Below are 27,422 nucleotides of genomic sequence, written 5' to 3' on the forward strand. Positions count from 1 at the left end.
GTCAAACGGGATTGGATATTGAGGGAAAAGAATGAAGAACCTGAATCTTATTCATGTTGGGTTGTAGGAAGGCTAGTTGATATTCAAACTCTTTACTGGAGAAAAAAAGAGGCTTTTGGCTGTTAAGGGAGATAGGGAAACTACTGAAGTTATGTATAAAAATATTATAGGACTTTTTTGTTTTGATTTTTGTTTTCACAGTAGCAAAAAGAAAAAAAAAGAAAGAAAAAGGAAAAAAAGGGAAACCAAGAAGGGTAAGTAATTTCATTTAACCTAAAAAGGAGAGGAAGAATAAATACTGGTCAAGATATTCTACCTTATTTCCCACCAGTTCTCTTCTATTTTAACTTAAATCATATTCCTCTTACCATCAGTCCTTTAGAAGCAAAAAGGAATATCCACTTCTCTTTATGCAATCCTTTGATTTTATTTAAACATGGTATTGAAGTAATTCATTAGTCTTCAAATTTTTCGTCTCTGGACCTTTTCCCTATCTTTTTCATATTTCTTGCCTAGAGTTCTCTAAGACCATACTACACTCTTCATTATTATGAAAAAACGGTATCCCAAATATTTAATATATTTTAATATATTATATTTATATATCAAACACATATACAATATGTATACTTAATATATATACATATATTAAATACATAATGTGATTAAAATGGATGTGTTAAGTGCAATGGAAGGATTCTTTCCAGGCCCTCGAATGTCATATTCCTTTTAATAAAAATGAAATACCACATTTAATTTTCCCTTGCAATAGCATAACTTTGGGAAACAAAGGCAACTCATTTCATGGACATAATTTTCTGGATCCAAGGGATATAATGGAAGATGTTAGTGTAGACACCAATGTTACCTCCCAGGAAATTCCCAACTTCTATCCCTTGAATCTTATCTTTGCAGATGACAGCAGCCAATATTGCCTCCTGAGAAAGATAAAAGAAAAAAGAATTAGAGATTCTCTTTTGATTTATAGATCCCCAATTACCAAGATTGGACCTGGCACTTCCCTACCTTTCTCAACCCCATCTATAGAGACAATGTCATGTAATAATTATATTATACTATATTGTATACTGTTATAATAAGAATGAGGAAATGAGTTAGACTCCCAAATCTGCCACTGCAAAGGGTTTATCCTCCCAGAATCAGTTAAACCAAGTGTCATATAAAGGGTTGGATTCTCTAAGGTGCAAAGAAATCTCGGGGTCTTTTAAAGTTTAGAAGTTTGTATGACTTTGTGAAATCCTAAACATCAGGGTCCAAAGCTCGGGACTCATTATCTCGATAAGCACTAATAAATGGTGTTAGGATCATGCTGAGACCAGCTTGTTAGTCAGTCCTAGTGACCTTTATATCCAGGACTATCGTGAGGAAAAGCATGTAATCTCATAGGTCTAATTTACCTTAAGACTTAAACTCTATAATCCAGCAGTGAACATTAATGGACTACATCTCCATGGTTGGTTGTTATCCTTCCTTCTTGAAGAGGACCAAAATGTTATCACTAATTTAGAGTCGAGTTACAGTGTGTCTGATTGTGGCTGATCAGACCAGTATGAGCTTGGAATGCTCTGCCATAGTTCGGACACAAATAGTCCCTATGAACATTTGGGGTGGGTTTTCTAACTTTGCACATCTTGTGCATCTTCTGAACTAATTCAATTCTGCTTTACACATAGAGCACAGCACTTTCTCTGATGAGGGCACAGCATGTAAGTTGGTACAGTGTCAGAGTCTTCCATGTCATACAATCAATTCTAACATTCTTAAGAGAGACCTTGAGTATGGCGTTGTATTGCCTTTTCTGATCATCTTGTAAGCAATTGCCCTGTGTGAGTTCTCTATAAAATAACATCTCCATTATATAGTAACATAATACCTTATGTCATTAATTAGCTTCAAGAAAATTCAGTGTTAGATGAAGCAATTGGCCTGGTTTAATGGATAATGACACATGTAGCTCTTATAAACAAGACAAATGTTTGGGGTGACCAAAATCAGAATTACAAAAATAAAGAAGAGATGTGCATGGGACATTTCTATTCTAATACATGTTTATCAATGGACCACCATAGTTTGATCATCACAAAAATAAGTAGAAGATTGCTCCATCTTAATGATTTTAATGGTCTGTCTGAGTGGACAGAGACAGAAAGACAAGAATGACCTTATTTATTGTGTACTCAGAGGATTATAGATTAGAGTTAGAAGGGACCTCAGAAATCATCTAATCTAATCCCTTTATTATATAGGTGAAGGAAATGAGACCTAGGAAGGTTGGGATTCCTGAGTCTAAGATCATACAAGTAGTAAGTGTCAGAGAACAGCTTTGAAATTAGGCATCCTGACTCCAGAATCAGCATTCTTTCTAAAATACTATACCACCTCTACTCTGACAGAAGAAATGTGGAACAATGGAAAGAGCCTGGCTTAGATCTTTATGAGAATAGAGAGATGTCTTCATAAATTGAGAAGAGAATAGAAAGAGTTACCACAAAAATTCTCTCGAATGACTTTAAGAATTTCACACATATCCTGTTTTTGCTGACTTTTCCTTGTTTTGTTTCCTGGCACTCTTTGTCTGACAGCAGAGATGCTACAAAGGTTTGACGAAGGTCAGGGTGCTTGCCTGAAAGAAAGAGGCAAAGAGAATTTCTTATTTCTAGTAAACATGATTCTTTTCAAATGATTTTAGTGTCTTCCTTCCTCTCAAAGTATCCCATGTTTATATTTTTTTTGCATTTATTCTCTTTATATTTATTTTATATAGTCATATATATTCTCTCTTCCATTAGAATGTTAGCTATTTGTAGTAGGGGATTGTTTCATTTATTGCATTTATTCTACCAGTGTTTAACATAGTCTTGCAACATGGTATTTAGTTAATATATCTGTGGATTGATTTCTTGATATATACAAAAAGCATTCAAATAGAAAAGAGAGAAAGATCTTGTTTGTAAATGATCATAGCAGACCTTCATTTCAATATATTTCCTTTAAGCTTGTTTATTTTGCCTGGCCATTGCAGCAACTGTGGCAAAGAATCTCTCTTTCACCTAGTCCAAAAAAAATCTAAATAAATAAATAATTGAAACCCCTCAAAAGTTTTATTTCCCATCCCTTCCTATTTATCCTATATATGAACTTGCTTGTATGTATATATTTGCTTGTTGTATCACCTATGTGAGCTCCTTGAGAGCAGCAAATTTTTTTTGCCTCTTTTTGTATCCCCCCTCCTCAGTGTTTAGTACAGTGTCTGGAACATAATAGGCCCTTCACAAATGTTTATTTATTGACTATTTGAAATATAATGACACTTATTGATGAGCTTAATGATGAATTTAACTTAAATGATGAGATCACATATTCATCGTGCAGGGGTGTAGGCAGGATTTGAGAAGATGAAAGATTTCTTCCATTCTTTTGTCTGTGGAGACTTGCACTTTCATCATCTTCTTGCCCCATCTTCTTTCCTCCTCTGTTCTTCCCCACTATTCTTAGTGATTTCCCTAAATACCAATTTGTGCATCTAGCAGAATACTACAGGCAAATGAAGCCAAAAGAAGAATGATGGACTAACACTAGCACTTTGGACTAATGGATCAAGAAGGAGCATTGTTAGAAAACAATGGGACATTTAAGGAATCTTTTATGGACTTTGAGAGAGAAGTTCTGGATTTAAACAGGAGAAATAACATGGAATGAATGAGCAAAAGGAGAGAGAACGTATGGTAATACTCCAATTAGAAAAATAAAAATTAAAACAAGAGCATAAGGGCAAAGACAGAATTGTAGGGAGTCCAGGATATACTAACTAAAAACATAGTTTAAATTCAGTGAAACTAAGTAGCAAGTAAAGTGATCTATAACAAGGAAGCAGCAAGAAATCCTGAGGAGAAAGAAAGTATAATGTGTGTGCCATGTGAGTCAAATTATTGTCATCATCTCCCTTCGGACCCTGAATGAGCCTGTTGCTTCAAGTTTCTGAATCCTAGAACCCCAGTGTTCTCCAGACCATTGACTCACCTTTTAGTCTAGCCCCAGAAGCCATCATCCAGAGCATCCACAGATGCAATTGTGAGTTTTGCCACTTAGCAAATACCTTCTTGAAGCTCCTGCCTCTTGAGAAGTTAGAATTACTGAAGACCCAGAAAAAAAAGTTCTTACCAACAATTTTTTCAAATGGATCAACAGATATAATTCTTATTGATGGAAATGGAACTAAAAAATGCATTACTAGGTGCTTTGCTTCTACTCATTAAAGATCCCTCTTCTCATTAAGTCCTTTCCATTTAACATTTCAGAAACTGAAAATTCTTCTATTTTGTCTCCCTATTAGAATTTGAGTTTTAGACATCTGTATCACTATTATTTTTCTGTTCTTTAAAAAAATTTTTTTATTATAGCTTTTTATTTACAAGATATATGCATGGATAATTTTTCACATTTTTCGGTTCTTAAGCTCAGAGCTTAGTAAGCTCATAATTTTTTTTTCATTATCCATCCATCCATCCATTCATTTTTTGAGGCTCCTTTAAGATGACCTATATTTACAGTCAGTCATATGAGTACTCACCATTATTTTTTACACTCCAATCCAAGCCAGAGATAATACACTTTGTACCTCTAGGGACATTTTTAGTGGGCAGGGCCATGGGCTGGACCTTTTCATTTAGAACTGCAGGTGTAGATAACTTGATGAGCATGAGATTGTGCTCAGAAGAATCTGTGCTCAAATTCCAATAACGAATGGTTTGGACAGAATTAATGGTCTGTTCTGTCCCATCTCTAACCCTTTTCTTGAAATTTCCCAACTTTACTTTGAGGCTTCTGCAATACAGATTGAGAGCAAGAAGAGAATAAATTATGAATCCATTCAATCACATCTTTGAGGTTTGCTTAAAACATACATTAGCTAATTCTCCTCTGACCTGACCCTACATGGACTGTTTTTCTTTTCTAGATTTACAAGTCTTCTACAGTTTTAGGAGGTTCTTTTATTATAAAAAAGCAAAAATCCTCCTCATTTTTTCTATAACACCATCTCTTAGCACAGGGACTATGTTGTCATGTCTTGATCTTACAAATTGCATGATCTCTTCAACTCTTATTACCTCCCATTTTAACCTTTTCCATTTTTTAAATTAAGTTTCTTTTTTGCTCATCAAACTTAGAGCCTTTCCCACACGCCTCTCTCCCCTTCTGTAATCTCCACTGATCTGGAGTGGTTTAATAAGACAAATTTAACTCTTCTATTTGGTATTGATACTATCCTTCCTGAGGGAAATATAACCTTAAAAATGTTTTCCAGCTACAGAATTCAAGAAAAAAAAAAACAGTTTGAGAGGGAGCTATATTTTAAGTATGAAAATCTTTGTTACTTACGGTAAGTAGCAATGAGCAGCTGCTAGGACCCACTGTTGATGGATCAGCACACCTACACAAGGGCTAAATTGGTTTTTGATATAAACAAGATAGGGTGCTGGATCATCATTCTGCTCATCTGTATAACCAAAGGAAAATTCACCTTGGGGGAAAATGGAGAAAGGAGTCAATTTATAGGATAAGAAAAATAGAACATTCTTTCACTCACTCAGTTGTCTCAACTGATACTAGTCTTGGTCTTGCTACTTCATTGCTTCCATACTCTATTTATCAAACAAAAGCAGCAAAGGAGATGAGTAAAAATGGTAGAATGAGGTAATTCCCATACCCACACCAAACTTCTTTCCTAGACAGTACCAGAAATCCAAGGACCTAGGATTGTGGAAGGGAGAGAATTCAGTACAATCTTTTTAGCTTTTATGATTGGAAATGAGATAAATGTTTTGAGTTTTATCCTACTGTTATTAAAATAGGATTTTCCCCTAAAGCAATTGAGTCCATGCTTTCTAATAACCTGATCAGGATAGGGAGAAAAATTATACCAAGAAAACCTCTTAACTCATACTATTTGGCTTGGGGAACATGAAGATGTGTGTGACACTTCTCTGAGATGGGAAAAATCAAAGAGTAGATGGACATCTTTGTCCATAATTGTCTCCACACTATCCTTATTACCTCCTACCTCTAAACCCCCATCCAATCAAGATCCTGGACATTTCTTATTATATAAGAACAGTTAGGTGATATAGTGAACTTCATGAGCTCAAATTTGGCCTCAGACACGTCCTAGCTGTGTGACCTTGGGCAACTCATTTAAACCTGTTTGCCTCAGTTTCCTTTTCTGTAAAATAAGCCAGAAAAGTAAATAGTGAACCACTTTAGTATCTTTGCCAAGAAAACCCCGAAATGGGGTCATAAAGAGTGAGAAATGACTGAAAAATGACTAAACAATAATAACAAATCTATGACTGCTCACCAGCAAGGAGAATAAAAAGAAAAATGTACTTCATGATTATGCTAGGATATTAGGTATCCTAATGATGAAGCTGGGATTACAGGAAAACATGGAGTTCAGTTCTCCCTTCCACTCTTGTTCCCTGGTGGTACAGAATAGAAGTGGATGGTGTTAGAAAAGAATATTCAATGGGATAAGACTGAGCTTGAGCTGGGAATTTTAAGGCTCAGAGGTATTTCCTTCTTCAAAATAGAGCATCACGAAGCAGGTTATTTCCACCTTTTCCCTTTTAAAGCAGTAATAAAGTTTATTTATACCTTTTTCTTTATGACACCCATCTCTCCCTTTCCTATATCATCACCATACCCATTATCAACATCACTGATGTTGTCCTGAGCAACAGACTAGACATTCTGAATGTATCTCAGAGCAGCAAAGTTGCATGTGGGAATTAAGTGCATAAAGTCAAACCAGTTATTTATTTGCTAATAAATAATATTTAGATTGGGTTCATGGGTAGTTTTACAAATCAGAAGATGTTATGGTGAATATCAATTCAGGGGGGTAATACTAGAGACAATTTTAAATATAATTGAAAGCATATCTCTACACTTGGGAATCCTACAAATTCTTTAGGTTCTTGTCTCATTTCAGCTCTTCCAAGAAGTAGCTGTGTCACTATGAGCCAGAAATTTAGCCTTTCTGAACCACAATTTTCTTATATGAAAAAGATAGAGGTTGGATAATTTTATTTCAAAGTCCCTTATAACACCAAAATATTATACTTCTATAATTTCCCTCTAGAAACTTATTTGATCTCTATGAAATTTCTGTTGTCAATAGTGTATTTTTGTATTGGCCTTGGTGTCTCTCTCAATGATTTTTCAAGGATTTCTAAGAGAGATTCCTAGGGTTATAGTTGCAAATTCTTTCACTGTCTTGGGAGGTAACTCATCACTGTCCAGTGACTGAGACTTCTCAGATCTATGAGCTGAGAACTTGGAAAAGTCAGCATCTCTTGGGCCTCCATCAGAGCTTCCTCTGTGTCCTAACGATATAGCATTGACTCACACATTTGACCCAAAGTATTATAAAGAAGGCGAAGATACAGTTTGCAATAATAACCACCTCTCTTGAAAACATGGGCCCATTTAAAGCAAGGGTGGGAGTTGTTTCAAAAACCTTGAGGCACTCCTTTAAAAGGCTCAGTTTCACACAGAAGTCTTACCTCAACAACCTTCTCTTTAGAGAGAAAATCATTGTACTGTTGTGTAGCTTCTAGGTTTCTTGACTTTCCAGCCTCCCCTCACTTCTCATATTTCTTCCTGGTTTGTTTTCTAAATTGCTTCTACTTAATTGCCTTGCCCATTATATTTTAAGTCATTTGAGGGCTAAAATTGTGTCCTTTTCATTCTTTTATCAGCAGTACCTAGTACTTTGTATTGTTCACCATGGATTCTGTTAAAATTGGCCTTTAATTGAATTGAATTGAATTACAGAATCACGGAATTAGAAAAAATCACCTAGTCCAATTCATACACCATTGTTATCCCCCTTTTCCCCCCAAAATAATTTTTCCCTATTTAACAAATGCAGCCTTTGCTTTAATCCAGATTGAAGCAGTTAGGTGATAATAGTGCATAGTGTATTGGACCTAGACTATAAAAGACCTAACTTCAAATCCTACCTGGAACACTTGCTGTATGAATCTGGGCAAATCGTTTAATCTCTTGTCAAGCTATCCTTGTTGTTACTGTTGTGTTGATGGTACGCGTATGTTGATGTGTCTTCCTTCTTTTGACCAGTTCAGATGTCTTATTTGCATTAATATCTATTTGTATATCCAGGTCATTTTACCTATTCTCCTGCCCCACTTCCAGTATATTCTTGTTCCCTTTCTTCTCCCATTCTTTTCTTAAGATCATTAAGACATAACCATTCCCAGATCTTTTCTATGAACCCTAATAATAGGATTCAGAAGCAACAAATGAATCTTCTCCCCATATTTGAATGCAAGCAGTTTATCATTATTTGATCCTTCATTGCTATTTATGTTTCCCTTTTTTATATTTGTCCACTTTTGTGTTTGAACTTCAAAATTTCTCTGTAGCTATGATCATTTCATTATGAATACTTGGAAGTCCTCTATTTTATTAAAGCTCTATTTTCATCTTATATTGTTATGCTAAGTTTTGCTGGTAAGTTGTAGGTTGTAAGCCCTTTGCCTTAAGGCTTGTCATATTCCAAGTTCTCTGCTCTTTTACAGTGGTGTTTCTAAATCATATGTGATCTTTACTCAGTACTTCTTTCTGACTGCTTGTATTTTTTTTTCTTTGACTGAAAGATGATATAATTTCTTTCAGGAGGTAACAAGTCAATTCTTCCTATTTCACTCACTGAGGCAATAAACATTCTTTGAGGACCTATTATGTGCCAGGCACAGTGCTAAGCAATGGGATATAAATATGAAAATAGTCTCTGCTCTTGAGGAGCAGACAATCTAATGGGGGAAGACAACACAAGATATCCAGTGCAGGGTAGAGAGACAAATAAGTCCCAAAATAATGCAACTAGGTGAAAAATTAGATATTCTTAGTTGAATTCCCTCTTTAAATATACTAGAGTATTTGCTCAAACAGTTTTTACTGATAAAGACCACAATAAGAAATTTGGAGATGTAAAAAAGTGCATGAAATGCTGTAAAGCAATAGAACCAAGTGCATAATTGATAAGATTTATAACTTTAGAGGACCAGTCAGTTGGTAAAATTTTATTTTTTTTAAGAGACATAAAAGCGATACATCTTCTTCCATATAATCTTCCCATTTTTCCAATAATCCATATAAAATTGTTTAATGATCCCAAATGATCTTTCATATTCATTAGATACATTTAAAAACATACTAATAGTTAATTTCAACAGAACTTTTCAATGAAAATGAATATGAATAAGTATGTACCAGATTCTGCTGCCAAATAGAGGGTTCTTCCCACACACACACACACACACACTATTTGTTCAATGAAAATAAGTAATGAATTCCATTCTAAAATAAAAGGAGAAAGAAATACGGATGTCTTAGTGAGATTTTTTTTTCTCACTGGATTTCAAGTCTTTATTGACTTTGATATTTGTGAATATAGGTATGCCTCTCCCCACGAATTTCACAAATTGTACACTCATTCATGCCAGATTACTCTACTTGACTTTTATCTATTGTCTTGCCATCAATTCTTCACAAGACAATTGGTTTTCTATCAATATTCTGAGGTCCTTTCTCAACAACCAAAAAATGCATTTATTAAATGTCATAAATTAATGTTAATTCTCTATCTTCCATTAGCAACTCAATTTGGTTTCAATTTCACAGAATATTTTACTTCTGCATTGGATATCTTCTGGTATCCTCAACTTAAGCATCCAATTTTGGTTGTTTTTGTCCTCTATTACATTAGAAAAATTAGAAAGCTCCTTGAGAGCAAGACTATATTTTTATTCGTATTCTCAGTGCTTATAGCACAGCCCCTTGCATATAGGATCTTAATGTTTATTGAATTAAATGATCTCTCTGTATGTGCTTTTTAAGCTGAGGACACAAAGGGTTCTTTATGTTTTGTCATTTAGCAGTGTACCATGTGGGCTAACCATTGATTGTCTCATTTGCTCCAGGACTCACTTTACTGTCATATTTTTCTGACATCCTTTATGCTTTTTCTCTTGCTCTATTCTTGGTTAATGTTTTTGTAGCCTGTTTGTGCCTATCAAGGCTTCTCTCTCCTTTACATTTTGGATAACTTGCTTTTTACAAAATTATTTATCTCATGAATCAAGATAACATACTAGTGCTATTTGAACTTCTAAGGCATCTTTTCTAGTCTTTAGGTTGCCTCTTCTAGTCTGCAGGAAAAAAAAAAATATTCATTTTAATTCATTAAAAAATGCCTACTATTACCATTGTTCCAGGCTCCGAGACACTGAACAAAGACAAATTAGAACTATCTCTATACCCAAAAGAACTTACATTATACTAAGCAGCAGCAATACACATATATAAGGTAAATAGTAAATACAAGATAGAGCCTAAGGGGGTTCTCCAAGTAGTGAAGGTAAGGAGAAAGAATTTTCCAGGCATGTTTGAATATTGTGTAAAGACATGGAGACAAGAATTGAAATAATATTGTGTGTAACAGTGTATGGTTTTGGTACAGAGGGAATAATAAAAGAAAAGACAAGTTTGGATCCTAATTGTAAAGGGTCTTAAATTGAAATACCCTTTATTATTTATTCTAGAGGCCAAGAGAATAAGAGATTCACTTTTTTGGGGGGTGGGAGCTGGGATTTTGACAGAAACAGGGAGATGAGACAATTTTTAGAGAACTATATATGGAAAATGTATAGAAAAGCAGAGATGTTGTGTATAAGAAGACAGACCAAAGGAAAAGTTATTGCAGTAGTACTTCAGGTGCACAAGATGCAGGGAGATGGCTTTGAAATTTTTTTTCTTTTCTGCAAGATGATCCAATACATGAACTGAATGATTTTTAGAATCTGTTATTGTCCAACAGAATTGATCTACAAAAATGCATATATAAATATAAAGTGGTATTTGTCATTCATCTTCTAGAGGACTGAAGACAATCTTCCAAAAAAATCTTCCACCTGAGGGTCTTGAGATATAGTTCTCCTCTCCCAATCCTAATTTCTTATCAGCAAATCTTATAGAGCAGAGCTTCTTAAATTTTTTTTACAGGTGAACCCTTTTTGTTAGAGAAAATTTTGTGACACCTTGAGTATGTAGGTATATAAAAATAGGTATAAAAATCATACATTTACTGATAATAAATCATAATTTCATCAATCCCACATTCAGTTTGGTGCGGTTGTGACCCACAGTTTAAGCAGCTTTGTTATAGAGTATCTTATTTGAGCAACTATACAGCACTGTTTATGTTCTACTTAGTTTCACATTTATGGCTGTAATTCAGATTCTGGAATTTGGCTGTGTTTATTGTCTTCCTTCTTTGAATTTTATTTCACAATTCTTTCCTCCCTTTTATTCTCTATCTCACGGCCTAATACCAGGGCCTACCAATAATATTACTTCAAAATAATAACAATAACTACTACCTACTTCTATTACTTCTACTCCTCCTCCTCCTCCTTATGATTTGCATAAAGGTCCTATTATTAACAAAATCCATCTACTAATATCTGGATTGCAATCAGCTCCAACACTAAAGTCTTGGAGATTTGCCTGCAGTATGCTGTTAAGTGATCTGAAGGGTTCAAACAAAACAGTCCTTGGTTCAGGACTTTCCAAGTTTTCTTCACTCTAAGATCAGTCATCTTGCTGTCTCAGTATGTATGTACCACATTGATACCTCTCACTTCAATAAAATTTTTAGTGCAGTATAAAATCTTGGAGTCAGATGCATTATCATATCAATATCGATTTATTCTTTTCTCCCAGATGCCTCAGAAAAGCAAAGTACTAAACACTTCATTTGGTGTGTAAGGAAAATTAAATGAATAGGTCTTGTGTGAGAATAAAATTTAACCAGATGTTAGTTCTCCTTAAAGGTATGTTTGAATCCTTTATGAAATGAAGAAGAAAGAGCAAAAATGAGATCCTGCAGATATCTTTTCATGTCATATTACTTTTAATATACAACCCATGACTTTTTTCTAGCAACAGTGTAAATCAGAGGGAATAGAAACGACTCATCCTGTAGACAATTTTCTGGATACAGAGGATATACTGGAAAATATCAATATAGAGACTGATAAGATCTCCCAGGAAATGCCTAGCCTTTCCCCCCTAAATCTTGTCACTGCAGATGATAGCAGCCAATACCACTTCCTAAAAAAAGAGGGAAAAAAAAAACAACAAAGTGATCAGAATTATTTTTTCTGGGCAAAAGATTCTCCATCTCCTAAGAATGGAAAAAGCGTCCCAAAGTTACATCTTTTCTTACCCTTCAGAAGCAGTATGATGTAAGGGGAAAATACTAAGAGAATCAGGAGAAGACTTGAGTTTAAATCTGAATTCTAATATTACCTAGCTAAATTTTAGCCTCTGGGCTTGAGAAATTTTATTAGAACAGTTTCTCTAAGGAGAATATATTTAAATTTTTTGTTTAAAACTATGAAATTGAGAAATTATGATACCCTAGGGAGCTTATAAGAGTATGAACCTAAGCTCCATCATGGATCCTAAACCTGAGGACCTTTCTCAGGGACAATTTTGTTATTCACTCCTAGGGAGAAACATTTATAAAATTAAATTTTAATTTAATTAGATACCATATGATAACTGTGATGTTATGATGATGTTAGATCATAAAGATATATATTTTATGATGCAAACATATTTTATAGTAACAGAGAAAAAAGGACTTTATAGGGAATCTTTATTTCAAAGTATAAGACTGTTCACAATTAAGTTTCCACCAGCCTTTGAGTTCACTTTGGTTGTCTTCCAAATACCATCAATCTTCCCAAGAGCCAATAAGGGATTTCACTAATCTCTGAGTCTCATTTTACCTTTCCTATGTCCCCAGAAAACTTAATTTTCCCCATCTTCAATAACATCAACAATATGCAACCAGAATAGGTTTTTTGAGGATTAATAACAATACCTTATTCTTTCTTGTCAATAACCATGTATCGTTTATGTTATTGATAGATCCAAAAAAGAGCAACAACAAAAACCCAACACAAAACTTAACATAATGATAGAATGAAAGCCACATTACAAGGCTATTGTCCTCCTTGAAATCACTTAATAAAAGGAATGCATGGAGCTAATTAAGCTTTTTTATATAATACAAATAGGCTACAAAAGTTTTAATATTCATACCACTCAGAGTCAAATTTGAAATTATTGGAGGCTAAAGAATCAAATATTTCAAATTGAGAAGAGACTAGATATAAGATAGTTACCAAGTTTCCACACAAAGTCTCTTGAATGATTTTAAGAATTTCACATATTTCTTGTTTTTGCTGCTGACTTTTCGAAGTTCTGTTTTCTGACACTGTTTCTCTGTGATTAGAGAAGCCTTAACATTTTTCTTAAGGTCAAACTGCTTTCCTGAAGAAGAGAGAAAAATTTCAGTCTAGTAGCTTTTAACACCCAGTCCTTCCCAACCTCTCTTTTTTCTTTCCCTCTAAATTACCATGATTCTTTTCACCATAATCACCCTTTTTGTGTTCAGACATATAAAAAATAGAATGCATTGCTGCAATGTGGGAAAAGATTTTTATTTTTAAATCATTATTACAGTTATCATTTCTCTTCCCTCCTCAAGAATCATATTTGAAAGTTATATTTTTCCATTTTTTTTGAGCAAGAAAGTGATGTGATCTGATAATGTCTTCATTAATTTTGTTACTTGAGTTGATCAGGTTTTAAAAGGAAAGACTTGGGAATTACCTATTAAAAATCTAATTGAAAATATTTATATCTAATGCTAAAATAGCCCAGGAGTTGCCTTTAATACTGCCACTCTGAGATATATAAGAATTCTGATGTGCTTGCTGTATATTAAGTAGCTCAGTGATTCAGGGAGAAGGATCCATATAACACATTTCATTGCTGGGATAAGCCCTGCTGAGTTTAATGGATCATATTTTGCCAAGTTTCTTCCAAGAAAGGGGACCCAGGTAGAAAAGGAGCTCACGTCTTCAGGAACCTAAGGGACTCATCCTTCTGGGTATTTGGAACTAGTTGGTAGTGATCTTCACTGGCCAATTTCTTTCTCTTCAGATGCCCCTTTTTTGGAATTCTGCGCCATTCTACAAAAAAAAAGGAGGTGATTCGCCCTGCACAGTTTATGAAATGTCCACTGGGTGTCTCACAAAACCAATGTGGCAGGGCTTACTAAAATAGAGAGACTAGAACACTCTTACTATGTATGCACAATGCCATGTATCTTTGTCTTTTTCTTCTCCTTAATTGTAAAATTCACTTTATTGATTTTGGGTTATTTTGATGGTTATCGTTGTTATTTTAAAGAGGTTCTTATCTTGGAAAAAGAAATTCAGAACTTTTATAGATAAAATAGATTTTGAAAGAAAAGACAGAGTTTGGAGTCTTAACAAGAGACAAAATGATTGCAAGAAAAGCCTATAGAGTGCTGAGTTTTTTCTTCATTTCTTCCCCTATGTTCAGGCTTCTCCCCTCTCTAAATGACTACTAGACTGCTGCTAGATGGACCACACTACTCACCATCATTCTGGATGCTCCTATCCAAGCCAGAGTCAGTATACTTGCTGAGCTGAGGGATGACATTGATGCTTTTAAAGGGCAAGATCAAGGATGGCTTGTTGAAATGCTTGGAGGAATCTGTAGTTAAGTTCCAGTAATAAATGATCTGGATGGAATCAATAGTGTGTTCTGTTCTATCCTTAAATTTGTTTGAGAAATTTTTCACTGTCACTTTGAGGTTTCTATGGGGATAAAGGAGTGATATTTGGGGGGATTGAGCAAAGAAAGGGGTATATGATTTTTAAAAGCTTAATAACATCTTCTTCGTTTAAAAATGATCACATCTCTATTGTTCAATGTCCAAAACCAGATGCAACAAACCTAAATTTCTCCTTTGTTCAGTCTACCTTGGGGGCTTTTCTTCTTTTTTTATCCTCACAATTTCACTGAAAATATCAATCTCCTTTAAAAAACAACCCAGTAAAAACCTATTTCCTTATGAAACAACAAAACCCTTTGTGTTCACCTTTCACATTTCCAAATGACCCCTGAATCTATGTATTTATGTGTATGTATACCTATATAAATTTATATATCTCTCTATACACACATATATTTATATCTATATAAAAACATACATACATATTTTGTCTATAAACATATGTATTTATAATCTATGAAATTTAATGAACATTAAGGGCACAGATTACAAGTGTGACTATATTTTTCTATTTATTATTTATCTCTCTAATTTATTTATCTATTTTCTTTTCTAGGTGTTTGTAGAAGTCCAGGGTGGAGAGGCTGGAAGAATGGGAGTGCAAGGCTAGAAGGTTGGAGGTCTCCATTACTCATGGTAAATAGCATTGGGCAGCAGCTAGCAGAGATTGTTGGTGCAAGACAGCAGCTATGCAGGAGTGGAAATAATTTTTGCTATAGACCAGGGAAGGGGCAAGATCTTTCTCTTTTTCTGAATTATGACCAGAGGAAAATGCACCTATGGAGAAAGAAGAAGGAAGGCAGATTATAGAATCAGAAGAAGCACATCCTCTGTTCTTAGTTTTTCTAGTACACGTGTGTGTGTGTGTGTGTGTGTGTGTGTGTGTGTATGTGTGTGTTTCCAAACATTCTCAGAAATGTAGGGACTAGGGAGTTAGGAGGGATCAACCACTGGCTTTTAGGACTGGAGAAGAAGCAGTTGTCTTAAATTTCATTTTCCAGTGTTTAAGAGTATGATTTCTGCAGAGAGTAATGGGATTCATATTAATAAACTGAGTCCTGGGAAGGAGGATTTTTTCAAGGCAAGAATAAACTTCAAAAGTGACATAAATAGGGGTCTGAGAGGAGGTAAGCAACAAGGCAAGATATATTCATCATGATTCATAAATGTCTCCAAATTCTCCTTATTCCTCTTTCCATATTTTAACATACATAATTTCTACTCCCCCTAATCCAGGTACTTCCTGATAAAGATGGGAACCCACAAAAATTTACTTGAAAGGAGAGAAAAGGGAAAAATGTAGGTGAAATAAAAAGTAGATACAAATCTCTGCTCATAATTGTCTCTATACTTTATACTTCTCCATCTTTTACTCTACATAGAGTATATAAATAAATAGTCTATATATTTACTTTTTCTTCTCTTAATCTAAATATTTTTTTGGCAAGAGAGGAATCTGTAGATACTCAAGACACTCACCCACAAGAAGAGCAAAAAGAAGAATGAACTTCATGGTTGTGTTAAGGTTCTGCTCTAGAGATGAGACTGGGGAGTTCAGGAGGACATGGATCCTAGTCTCCCCATGTCCCGTTAAGTGGTAGAGGGTCAAAGAAGTGGGTAATATTGGGAAGAAGTTTTCAATAGACTAAGAAGCCTGAGTTGGATATACAGGACTCAAAGCTCTTTTCTTTTTCCCCAGAGTAGACCGTTCCAGAGGCAGGTTATCTATACATTGCCCCTAGTGATCCCTCTTCTTTCCCCACTACTTTCCCCCCAACCATATGAATTATTTATATCATATATTGGACCCTCCCCTCTTTATGACAGTGTGACTTTCCATCCCTGTTAACCTCACTACACCATAGGCATCATCAGCTTTATTGTCCTGAGCAACAAAATAGTAATGTTTTTCAAAGTGTGTCCAAGAGCAACATCCAGTAAATGTATCTTAAACAGTTTAGCTAGGGTACATGTGGGAATTGAGACACATCCAGGCCAAGCCAGATAGTTACTTTGTCACTAAAAGTAAAATTAGGACATTTGACAATAGAGGATTTTCTTATGGTATATGTCAGAAGCAGTGTAATTGTGGCTAGAATAAACCCTAGATTTAGGAAGCAGGAAATCTTGGCTCTTTCTCCAGTCCTTCTAAAAAGTATAACTTTCAGCAAGATGATTAGACTTCCTCAATTTCAGTTTTTTCCACAGTAAAATTGAGGTCTAAACTAAAGGATCTCAAAGTCTGATATAAAGCTTTAAATTCTATGATTTTATGATTTCTTATATTTCAAGGACAGTTCTTTTTCAATAATACGTTACTACATTATCTTTCATGTCTCTTGTTTTCCATAATTTATTTCTTTTTGAGAGAAAAGGGTCTTTTAAATGATACTTTAAAAAATAACAAAGCATCAACCAGAAGTAAAATATACAAACTATAGCTGATAAAAGCTCTTTTGAAACACCCAGTAAGTGTTCTAAATTATTTAGATTCATTTTTCTTTTAGATTGCTATGTGATGCTATTTTCACAACTACAATGTGTCAGTTGCTTGAATCAATGCTCTTAGAGATTTTTACTATTTTCTAGCCATGATAGGTCTTTCTAGTTATAGTAAATGTGTTCGATTTATGAGCATGGAAGATTCAATTCTTTGTCTTTATTTTATTCATTATACATACCTGTGTGATGAGTGCTAATAATCTGGCATAGACTGGAAGTTACTGCATATTATTGGATTGCAACCATTCTAATGGGTTGTAGATGTTTAAATTCCAATTCTAAAATAATTTTGTCAATATTTTGACAAAAGTTTTGTTCCTTGGTCAGAAAATATAGCAGGAGTTTTATTATGAAATTGTTCCTAATTTATTTTTTGGAATATGTTAAATTCTTCTCATAGATGTCAGTAAGTCTACAAACCTTAAAACATTAGAAGGTATGTAACCAACCTTTTGGTATTATGGAAGAGGCTGAAGATCATAGAAATAAAAGGGAACTTAGAAATCATTCACTCCAGCTACATCATATTACATATAAGGAAACTGAGGCCCAGAAAAAGATTTGCCTAAAAGCAATAGATAATTTATGGCAGAGCCATCATTAGAACTCAGGTCTTTTGATTCCTGGTCACTTCATTTTCCTTCACATTATGCATACTGTTCTGTTCTGTTTCTTTGGAGATGGACTCGAGGGAGAAGAATTCCTGTAACAGTCCTGTAACAGCCTGACATAACAGGATAGATATATTATGCCAGTCTTTGACATTAACTGGATTATTGTCAGTTCATTGCCTCAATGATGCAACTTTCTATGCTGACTAAAATGCAGGCAACCCCTTTGTGGAGAAGGCTAACCTCTCTTTGTAAAAAAAAAAAAAAAAAAAAAAAAAAGCCTAAAACATTTAGAAAAGCTAATTGAAACACAAAGATAAAGTTTTTTCCCTTTATTTTTTTATTTTTATAGCTTTTTATTTACAAGATATATGCATAGGTAATTTTTCAGCATTGACCGTTGCAAATCCTTTTTTCCAACTTTTTCCCTCCTTCCTCCCACCCCTTCCCCCAGATGGCAGGTTGACCAATACATGGTCAACATGACCAATACATGTTAAATATGTTAAAGTATAAGTTAAATACAATATAAGTATACATGTCCAAACAGTTAATTTACTGTATAAAAAGAGTCAGACTTTGAAATAGTGTACAATTAACCTGTGAAAGAAATCAAAAATACAGGTGGACAAAAATGGAGGGATTGGGAATTCTATGTAGTGGTTCACAGTCATCTCCCAGAGTTCTTTCACTGGGTGTAGCTGGTTCAGTTCATTACTGCTGCTCTATTGGAACTGATTTGGTTCATCTTCATTGTTGAAGAGGGTCACGTCCATCAGAATTGGTCATCATATAGTATTGTTGTTGACGTATATAATGATCTCTTGGCCCTGCTCGTTTCACTCAGCATCAGTTCGTGTAAGTCTCTCCAGGCCTTTCTGAAATCACCCTGCTGGTCATTTCTTACAGAACAATAATATGCCATAATATTCATAAACCACAATTTATTCAGCCATTCTCCAATTGATGGGCATCCACTAAGTTTCCAGTTAAAGATGAAGTTTATATGTTCCACTTGTCAATTCTCAAAGACTTGAGACACTGGATTTCAGGAAAAAAAAAAAAACCCCAAGAGTCTTGTTTTTTATGAATTTTAAGAAAATTTGTGAAAATCTTTAATGCCATTTTTCATCTTCTCCAAATTGTTTCATATAATTAAGAGATTTGTAGGTTTGCTGTTAATAACAAGTAATGTCAAAAACTGTATGACACTAATATATGTCAAAAGATCTACATTAAGAACTGACTGGATTTAGTAAAAGGAGATTAGTATTAAAGGCTGGTGATTTTTTGGTAAATGGTTGATCTGCCATTAACAATTTGGATTTTGGTGAGAATCTTCTCTGAAAACCATTGACATTTAACTACCATCTATGCTGGTGATTCATGGGGAAGTGAAGGAGAACTTGAGAAGAAATCTAAGTGAAACATTTAGAAATTAGGGGCAAGAAACGATAATGGTAGAGTTTTTTTTTTGTTTTTTTCCCTTGTCATTTTAAAAATCACTGTTGGCAATTAAAGTTAGAGGATTCAGATTAAAAAAAAAAAAAAAGCAGATTAGGAAAGTAAACAGTGGCTTAGAAGACAGTCCCTGAAAATAGATTGTGATTATGTCACTTAACAAGACCTGGTCATAATATATCACTTTTGTTGTTCAGTTGTGTCTAGCTTTTCATAAACTTATTTGGAGTTTTCTTGGCAAAGATCCTGGAATGGTTTAACAGCTCCTTTCCCAGATTCACTGAGGCAAATAGATTAAGTAACTCACCCAGAGTCACAAAGCTAATGTCTGAGAATGGATTTGAACTCAGAAAGATAAGCTTTCCTGATTCCAGTCTCAGTGCTCTATCCACTGGGCCACCTAATTGCCCAATATACTGGCTTAAGGTCTTGGAAATCTGGCAAGGCTTCACACTAAATATGGAGATAAGGGAGAAAATTGTCGACATATTTGCCTAGTGAGTAGGAAGTACAACATAGAAAGAACAACATAGTAGAGAACAAAGACAACCAGAGAAGGGAAAACTCATCTTGTAGTGGCAGTGAGAAGAATCTTCTACATATTTTTTAATTGCCCCAAACTGAAGGTGAGAGGGCATCTACAGTAGCCATTGGCCTGTGGTGTGAGTCTCTTATTTAGTGGGGATATAGAGAAAGAATATGAGTCAAGTAAAGAAGAGTCACATATGCAAATGTAGCCAGGGGTCTCTCTACTGGGGCTTTCATTCTGAGACCTAAAACAGGATTAGGAAGAAGTCCAGTGTGCCATGGGTGAGGGAGTCAGTTGGTGAGTGATGGTCAGAGACCAGAGGCAGTGGGCTTCAGTTTTGATATATAACATTTTGGATCCAGGGGATAAAGTAGTAAATCTTGGTATAGATGCCCACATCACCAGTTAGAACATACCCACGAACCCAGGATAGGATCCCAATGAGCTTCCTTCCACAGATGGCTGCGGCTGCAGAGACCTCCTGCCAGAAAGACAGCAAAGAAATTCATAACTCCTACCTTATGCTCCACTGCTGCTCCTTCCACTTTTGCTCAATTGTTCTCTAGACATTGGGTATGATTCCTTCCCTCTCCCCACAAAAAAAGGTTATGAGGAGATCAGGTACTTAGAAAGCTGCTTCACTGACTAGTTTTCTGCCTTATTTTCCATTATATCTTTCCATCCATGGCCAGGAATATTTCAGAATTAATTGAGAGATTTCAGTGATCCATTTGAACACATTTATAGATAATTCTTGTTTTTTAATCTACTTAAGATAATCAAAACTATTTTTTACTTAGCATTTGGGGTAGGGAGGGGGAAAAGAATATTAGTATTATGCTTAGAAGTTAGAGTCTGAATCAACAGAACAAACCTAAAAAGAGGGAGAACAGAGGCAAAGTTAGAATAACATTGTACATCTGGTCACAAGTGAGGATCAAATAAGATCTAGTAGGAGAGAATTACTTGACAGGGGGAATGATGGATTTCCTGTAGCCCCATGAAGAACACATTCTTCATGGACTTCCCAGGGAAGACACAGAGACACTACCTGAAAGGAATAGGGGAATGTTTCACATTCTGGAGAATGATGTCATCTGAGCACAGAAGAAGACACAAGATAACCATTTCTATTTGCTCCTTCAATTAGTCTACTTCTCCTCTTGCTACTTTATGCCTCTTTTTTTTTTCAGCTTTATTTTTTCTATTTTTTCTATTACTACACTTTGAGGAGAAAAACTAGGAAAGAAGGAAACCTAGGACTAAACACCAACTTCATGAAGCAATGAAGGGAAATCAAACCAAGTTTCTCTTTCTCTCTCTGTCTCTGTCTCTCCCCCCCTCTCTCTCCCTCCTCTTTTCTTCCTCCTTCCTGTCCCCCTCCATACAATTCTTCCTTTGGTAATTCTGAGTCTGAATGTCCCAGGAGAAGGTTATCCTTTTTGGGACATCTCTACAGGAGAACTCAATTCCACAAACATTTCTTTCCCCATCCCTTCTAGTAAATTTTCTAGCTGTGACATATTGCATGAATACATCCACACTCCCCATTCTCCCCATCTTCTCATTTTTTACCACCCTCCAGGAAGTCACAATAAACTCAGGAATGGACCCTGCCTGCAAACTGATAATTACTTTTTTGTTCCCCTTTACCAAACCCATAAAACCTCTTTGATGTTGCTTAAGTTTGGAGAGATCCCAGTCAAAGTCTTTGCCTCCTAAAACTTGACTGGCCCCAAGTTCCAGTTACTCATGGTAAGAAACATGAGCATGAGCATGGTAAGAACTCACTGGTAAGAAGCAGTGAGCAGCAGTCAACACCCATTGTGGGTGAATGAGGGTTCCCACACAGGCTTGGGAGCTGGATCTCAGGAAGATGAGGTGGTATTATCAATCAATATGGAATGGCTGAATAACTGGAAGAAAAAACACGTTTCAGAATTCAGCTGAATGATGGTTACAGAATGTTCAAAAACTCAGCTTATTCCACACTCTTTGATTTTCATTTAACTGGTTTCTGACCCCCTTTTCCTGCCTCTTGGGGCTGTCCTTAGAGATACAGGAATTTATTTCTTAATTCTTCTTTATTTTTCTATGGCCTAACCCTTACCCCCAATAATAATAACAATGGCCAGTTGGTCAGTTGATAAATACTTATTAAGCACCTACTATGTACCAGGCACTTTGCTAAACACCTGAGGATACAAAGAAAGGCAAAAGACAGTTCTGCACTAGATCACAATCTAATGAGGGGACAGCGTGCAAATAACTAGGGACAAACAAGTTATGTACAGGATAATAGCTAAACATTTAAATCTCACTTTCAGCTTTGCAAAGAACTCTCTTGATATGATCTCATTTAATTCTCACAACGATCCTGGGAAGGAGATGCTATTATTACCTCCATTTTATAGATAGTGGCTCAGAAGGAATGTGATTTGTTCAAATCTTCCTGACTAGGAGTCCAGCATTTTAGCCCCAGTGCCATTTAACTACCGGATTCAACCCTTGTTTCTCAAGGGTACTTACAGAAGCCAACAGGCATTCAGCACACACTGTCAGGAGATGGAGAAAAAGGAGCTACCACATGGCAATAGTCAGATCTTGTCCCTCTGATGAGACAGAGAGGGTGCTGGCTGGATTTAATTTAACTGCTTGCTAAGGGACTTTCAGCCAGCTGCAGGAGGAAGATGGACAATGAGCCTGGAAAAGTGTTGGACTGTTGTTATTCTTTAGACTTAGGACCCTGATTCCAATGAGGACATCTATCAGCGATGTTAGTGGTAGACTGTTAGTGGTGGAAACAGAGAAATAAATTTCGGGTCTGAAAAACTTGTCTCACCATGGAAATGAATGCCAAAGAGAAGCTTTTTCCTCCTTCCTCCCAAAATGAAAGTCCTCAGAAAAGAGCAGCCGGATCTCCGTGTGTGGCCATCTTCCCTTATCCCTGTTCTTCCCCCTAATGTATCAACCCTCTCCACTGAATAACATCCCTTACTTCTGTGTAACACTGACCCCTTCCCTTTGTGTGACATTAGTCACTCCTTTGGGAAGATGTTTGCACAAAATCAGGGTTAATTATGCTTCTTATAGGTCAATATATTCAATATGGAAAAGACCTGAGCCTCAATTAAACCTTTGATGATATAGGACAAGTCACTTAATTTTTCTGAGCTTCAGTTATTTTATCAGTAAAATGGTGATGATGATAATAGCTCAGAAGATTGTTATTAGGCTCAAATAAGATAATGAAGATAAAGTGCTTTGTGATCCATTAAGTGCTCTAAACATATCAGTATCTGTTTCTTGGTGTCCCACAAAGATGGAAGGAGTCACTATCTTAATGTTGTACAGAGAAGGGAAGATTCAAAATCCTACAGAAGACAAAAATTAGTATTACACAGGTGAACAGGGTCGCTTTTACTTATTTGGGAGCATCTCTTTTACATAAAGGACATGGTGGGTATGCACATGGCTAGGATGAAAAGAAGGGAAGGGTAACTGATTGTGGAGAAGAAGGAAGACCAGGAAGGAGGCCACTGTGACACTAACTTCCTAGAGCCTCAGGGAAATCCACTTACCCTCATTGGGGGAAATCTCTCTTCCTAGAAATAAAATAAAATAAAATAGAGATAAAAAAGCAAAACTATAATAGACCTCACAGTCCAATGTGGCTATGACATTATGGCATTTTTAGCTATTTTTAGATACTCAAATTATGGTTGAAGATCCTTGAAAAGATATGGAGAATGCCAGAAGAACAAAAAATTATACAATTCCTAGAAAAAGAGAAGAAAACTCGTTCATTTCTTTTTCTTTTTTTGGGGGGGGGCGGAAGGGTTATTACATTTTTTTAAGTTGAAGCTTTTATTTCAAAACATATGCAAGATTAATTTTTTCAATATTGACCCTTGAAAAACCTTGTGTTTCACTTTTCTCCTCCATTCTCCTTACTCCCTTTCCTAGATAGCATGTAATCCAATATATGTGAAACATGGCAAAAATATGTTAAATCCAATATAGGCCTATGTATTTATACAATTATCTTGCTGTATAAGAAGAATCAGTCAAAAAGTAAAAAAAAAAAAAAAAAAAATGAGAAAGAAAATAAAATTCAAGAACACCACAACAAAAAGAGTGAAACTACTATGGTGTGACCTACACTCAGTCCCCACTGTTCTCTCTCTTGGTCCAGATGACTCTCTCCATCACAAGATCATTGGAACTGGCCTGAGTTATCTCAGTGTTGAAGAGAACCACATCCATCAGAATTGATCATCTATAGTCTTCTATTGCTGTGTTCAATGTTCTCTTGATCCTGCTCATTTTGATGTGGGTGTGGTCCCTTTAAAATTCCTTTCTTACTGGAAACTGAATGGATGCCCATCAATTGGAGAATGGTTGGGTAAATTGTAGTACATGAATGTTATGGAATATTATTGTTCTGTAAGAAATGACCAGCAGGATGAATACAGAGAAGGTTGGAGAGAATTACATGAACTGATGCTAAGTGAAATGAGCAGAACCAAGAGATCATTATATACCTCAACAATGATACTGTATGAGACTGTATTCTAATGGAAGTGGATTTCTTCAACAAAGAGAAGATCTAATTCAGTTTCAATTAATCAAAGAGGGACAGAAGCAGCTACACCCAAAGAAAGAACACTGGAAAATAAATGTAAATTGTTTGCATTTTTGTTTTTCTTCCTGGGTTATTTCTACTTTTCAAATCCAATTCTCCCTGTGCAATAAGAGAACTGTTCAGCTCTTCACACATATATTGTATTTAGGATATACTGTGACCTATTTAACACGTATAGGATTGCTTGCCATCTGGGGGAGGGGGTGGAGGAAGGGAGGGGAAAAATCGGAACAGAAGTGAATGCAAGGGATAATGTTGTAAAAAATTATCCAACTGTCCCATGTACATATGACAGATATGAATCATGTCAGAAGGTAATTTCTGATCAAGAAGAACCTCAAAAGAGAAAGTCAAGATCATAATCAAGACCTCCCACAAACTACTCTTTGGCTGCCTCAATCAGCCTAAGTGCCAGGTGAGATAGATTAATTGCATGGGACAGTTCTTACATGATATTCCATATTGTTCTTAAATAGGTATCAGGAAGATAACAGAAAAGAAGGCATGAAAGGAGAAAGAATCTTATGATAAGTCAAATACAAAGGAAAATTTCTCTCTCTCTCTCTCTCTCTCTCTCTCTCTCTCTCTCTCTGTTTCTCAAAGAAGGAGGAGGAGGAGAAAGGAGAAAGAGGAGAAGGAAGAGGAGGAGAAGGAGGAGGAGGAGGAGGAGGAGAAAGGAGGAAAAAGAAGAGAAGGAGGAGGAGAAGGAGGAGGAGGAGGAGAAGAATCAGAAGAAGAAAAGAAGAAGAAGAAGAAGAAGAAGATGCTAATGTTCTATAGACCTTGCAAACAAATCTGATCCCTAACAGTTAGTACATCTATAGAAGAAAAATCACAAAGGACATGTTTTGTGTGGGAGTTATCACAGAAATTCAATACAAGTGTCTGGTAATTCTTCCCAATTCCATTTATCTTTTTTTCTCAGTCATTGTCATTAACTCTCTCTTTGTTCAGACAGAAATCTTTCTCAGTGGTCAAGATGAAAAATGAAAAAGAATGGGGCCCAAAATAATACTTCCCATTCTGTCTTCTTAAGTACCCCTAATTTCTAATCAAAGGAAATCAGAACTGTGATAACACATAGATAAACTATGAGATTAATTTTGAAGAAGCCTCAGCTAAGGCAGAGGAAGGATGAAGAAGATAAAATTAAGACTAGAACCCATGAGTCCAAGGAGTTATCCAAGAGTTATCCAGTAACTCTTTTACTGGAGATTGTAGTGGCCATCCCCAATCCAATGTAGACAGAGAATGAAGTCCCAAACAAAAACCAATCTAATTCTAATTGGACACTAATTAGGTCCTACACCAAGCCCCATTTGATCATGGTTTGGGTTCTGATTGTTTCAGATTGAATGTAATGACAGCAATGATTTCTGCTTTGGCCAGAAACCCTGAGGGTCTTCCCCTTCCAGATTCATTCATTCATTCATTCATTTAGATCTTTTTGGACTAGATGGAAGAGCAGATTCTTTGCCCAAGAAGGTTAACATCAGGCCTAGAATATTGTTGTTAAGTCATTTTTCATTCATGTCTTTCTGATCCCTTTTTGGATTTTCTTGGCAAATACACTAGAGTAGGTTTGCCATCTCCTTCTCTAGCTCATTTTACAAATGAAGAAACTGAAGCAAACTGGGGAAATAATTTGCCTCAGGTCACACAGCTTGTAAGTGTCAGAGGTTATATTTGAACTCAGGAAGATCTTTTTGACTTTAGGCCTGGTGTTCTATCCACTTTACCACCTAGCTTCCCCATAGTAAGTACTTTAATATTTGTTGAATTGAGGCCCTTGAAGGTGAGTTATGTTGTCTAATAGAGGAGATATGACTAGGCCACAGTGTATCTGAAAAAAAGATCTCTGAATTTTAGTAGACTGAAAAGTTCAATATGAGTCCACATAGGGAAGTGGGATGAAAAACCGATTTAATAATCTTAAATTAGAAGAACTTAAGAGGAGACAGTGTTCAGGATTAGAGACAGGCTCCCCAACTGCATCATTAACTGAGGCTCCCTTATGAAACTGTTTCTTGTAAGGGGTCCTCAGCACTTTCCAGGGGGCCCTGTCCTTACTTACTCAAGGGATAGGGCTTCTTTCCCGCAATAACTGAATAATGTAGGGAGCTTGGCAAAGCAGGGAATTTGGAGAGGTCTTGTTAAGACCTTGTTGGTTCCCTTGAGAAGTTGTGCCTTTTAAAGAGGATTTCATGGAGTCAACTAGGTAGTACAAGTGGATAGGATACTGATCCTGGAGTCAGGAGAACCTGGGTTCAAATCCAACCTCAGACCTTATTAGTTATGTGATCCTGGGCAAGTCACTTAACTTAGATTACCTCAAAAAAAGGGGGGGTACCTTTGGGATTTACTGGCTAGCCTTTCTCCTTAAAGGGGCCCGCCTTCCGAAAGGGACCAAGCTTCATGAAAACGTGTTCACCTCCTTCATCCCAGGAACACACAGGACTGATGTGGGTTCTCAGAGCAAAGAAGGAGCTTAGGAGCATGTCTACATGCACAATCTCTTTCAAATTTTTAGATCAAGGAACTTAGAAGTCTTAGTATATCTGGTAGCCAACTAGCATTTATTTATTAAGCATCTGTTATATTTCAGGGCCTGTGTTAGGTACTGGGGATGCAAAGAAAAGAAAAAACTACAATAGTCTCTATTTTTTTTTCTTTTTTTTATTTAATAGCCTTTTATTTACAGGTTACATGTATGGGTAACTTTACAGCATTGACAATTGCCAAACCTCTTGTTCCAATTTTCCCCCCTCTTTCCCGCACCCCCTCCCCCAGATGGCAAGATGACCAGTAGATGTTAAATATATTAAAATATAAATTAAATACACAATAAGTATAAATGACCAAAACGTTATTTTGCTGTACAAAAAGAATCAG

At 35.7% G+C, this 27,422-nt stretch overlaps 2 protein-coding genes across 2 annotated transcripts; both read right to left on the reverse strand.

Moving 5' to 3' along the window:
- Positions 1-711: 711 nt before the first annotated feature.
- Positions 712-6,641, reverse strand: LOC100934375 (probable inactive serine protease 37). The gene is made up of 5 exons (XM_003772572.3): positions 6,377-6,641; positions 5,401-5,542; positions 4,592-4,845; positions 2,508-2,644; positions 712-938 (listed from the first exon to the last, which is right to left on the reverse strand). Exons 1-5 carry the CDS (start codon positions 6,408-6,410, stop codon positions 798-800), a joined length of 708 nt encoding a protein of 235 aa, XP_003772620.1. The 5' UTR covers positions 6,411-6,641; the 3' UTR covers positions 712-797.
- Positions 6,642-12,005: 5,364 nt separating this feature from the next.
- On the reverse strand, positions 12,006-16,547 carry LOC100934637 (probable inactive serine protease 37). Its single transcript, XM_023505530.2, is given in 6 exon segments — positions 12,006-12,176; positions 12,179-12,216; positions 13,299-13,446; positions 14,584-14,804; positions 15,418-15,559; positions 16,262-16,547. Coding segments are annotated over 6 exon segments (702 nt in total). The 5' UTR covers positions 16,296-16,547; the 3' UTR covers positions 12,006-12,057.
- Between the last annotated feature and the right edge of the window lie 10,875 nt (positions 16,548-27,422).

The sequence above is a fragment of the Sarcophilus harrisii genome, chromosome 5, assembly GCF_902635505.1.
Source record: "Sarcophilus harrisii chromosome 5, mSarHar1.11, whole genome shotgun sequence".
Taxonomy (NCBI): domain Eukaryota; kingdom Metazoa; phylum Chordata; class Mammalia; order Dasyuromorphia; family Dasyuridae; genus Sarcophilus; species Sarcophilus harrisii.

Coding starts and splice junctions, on each gene's coding strand:
- LOC100934375 (XM_003772572.3), bottom strand. CDS start 6,410: ATGAAGTACATTTTTCTTTTTATTCTCCTTGCTG. Junction 5,543..6,376: donor TCTTTTTATTCTCCTTGCTG/GTGAGCAGTCAT, acceptor TTTTCCCCCAAG/GTGAATTTTCCTTTGGTTAT. Junction 4,846..5,400: donor GCTGCTCATTGCTACTTACC/GTAAGTAACAAA, acceptor TCTGTATTGCAG/AAGCCTCAAAGTAAAGTTGG.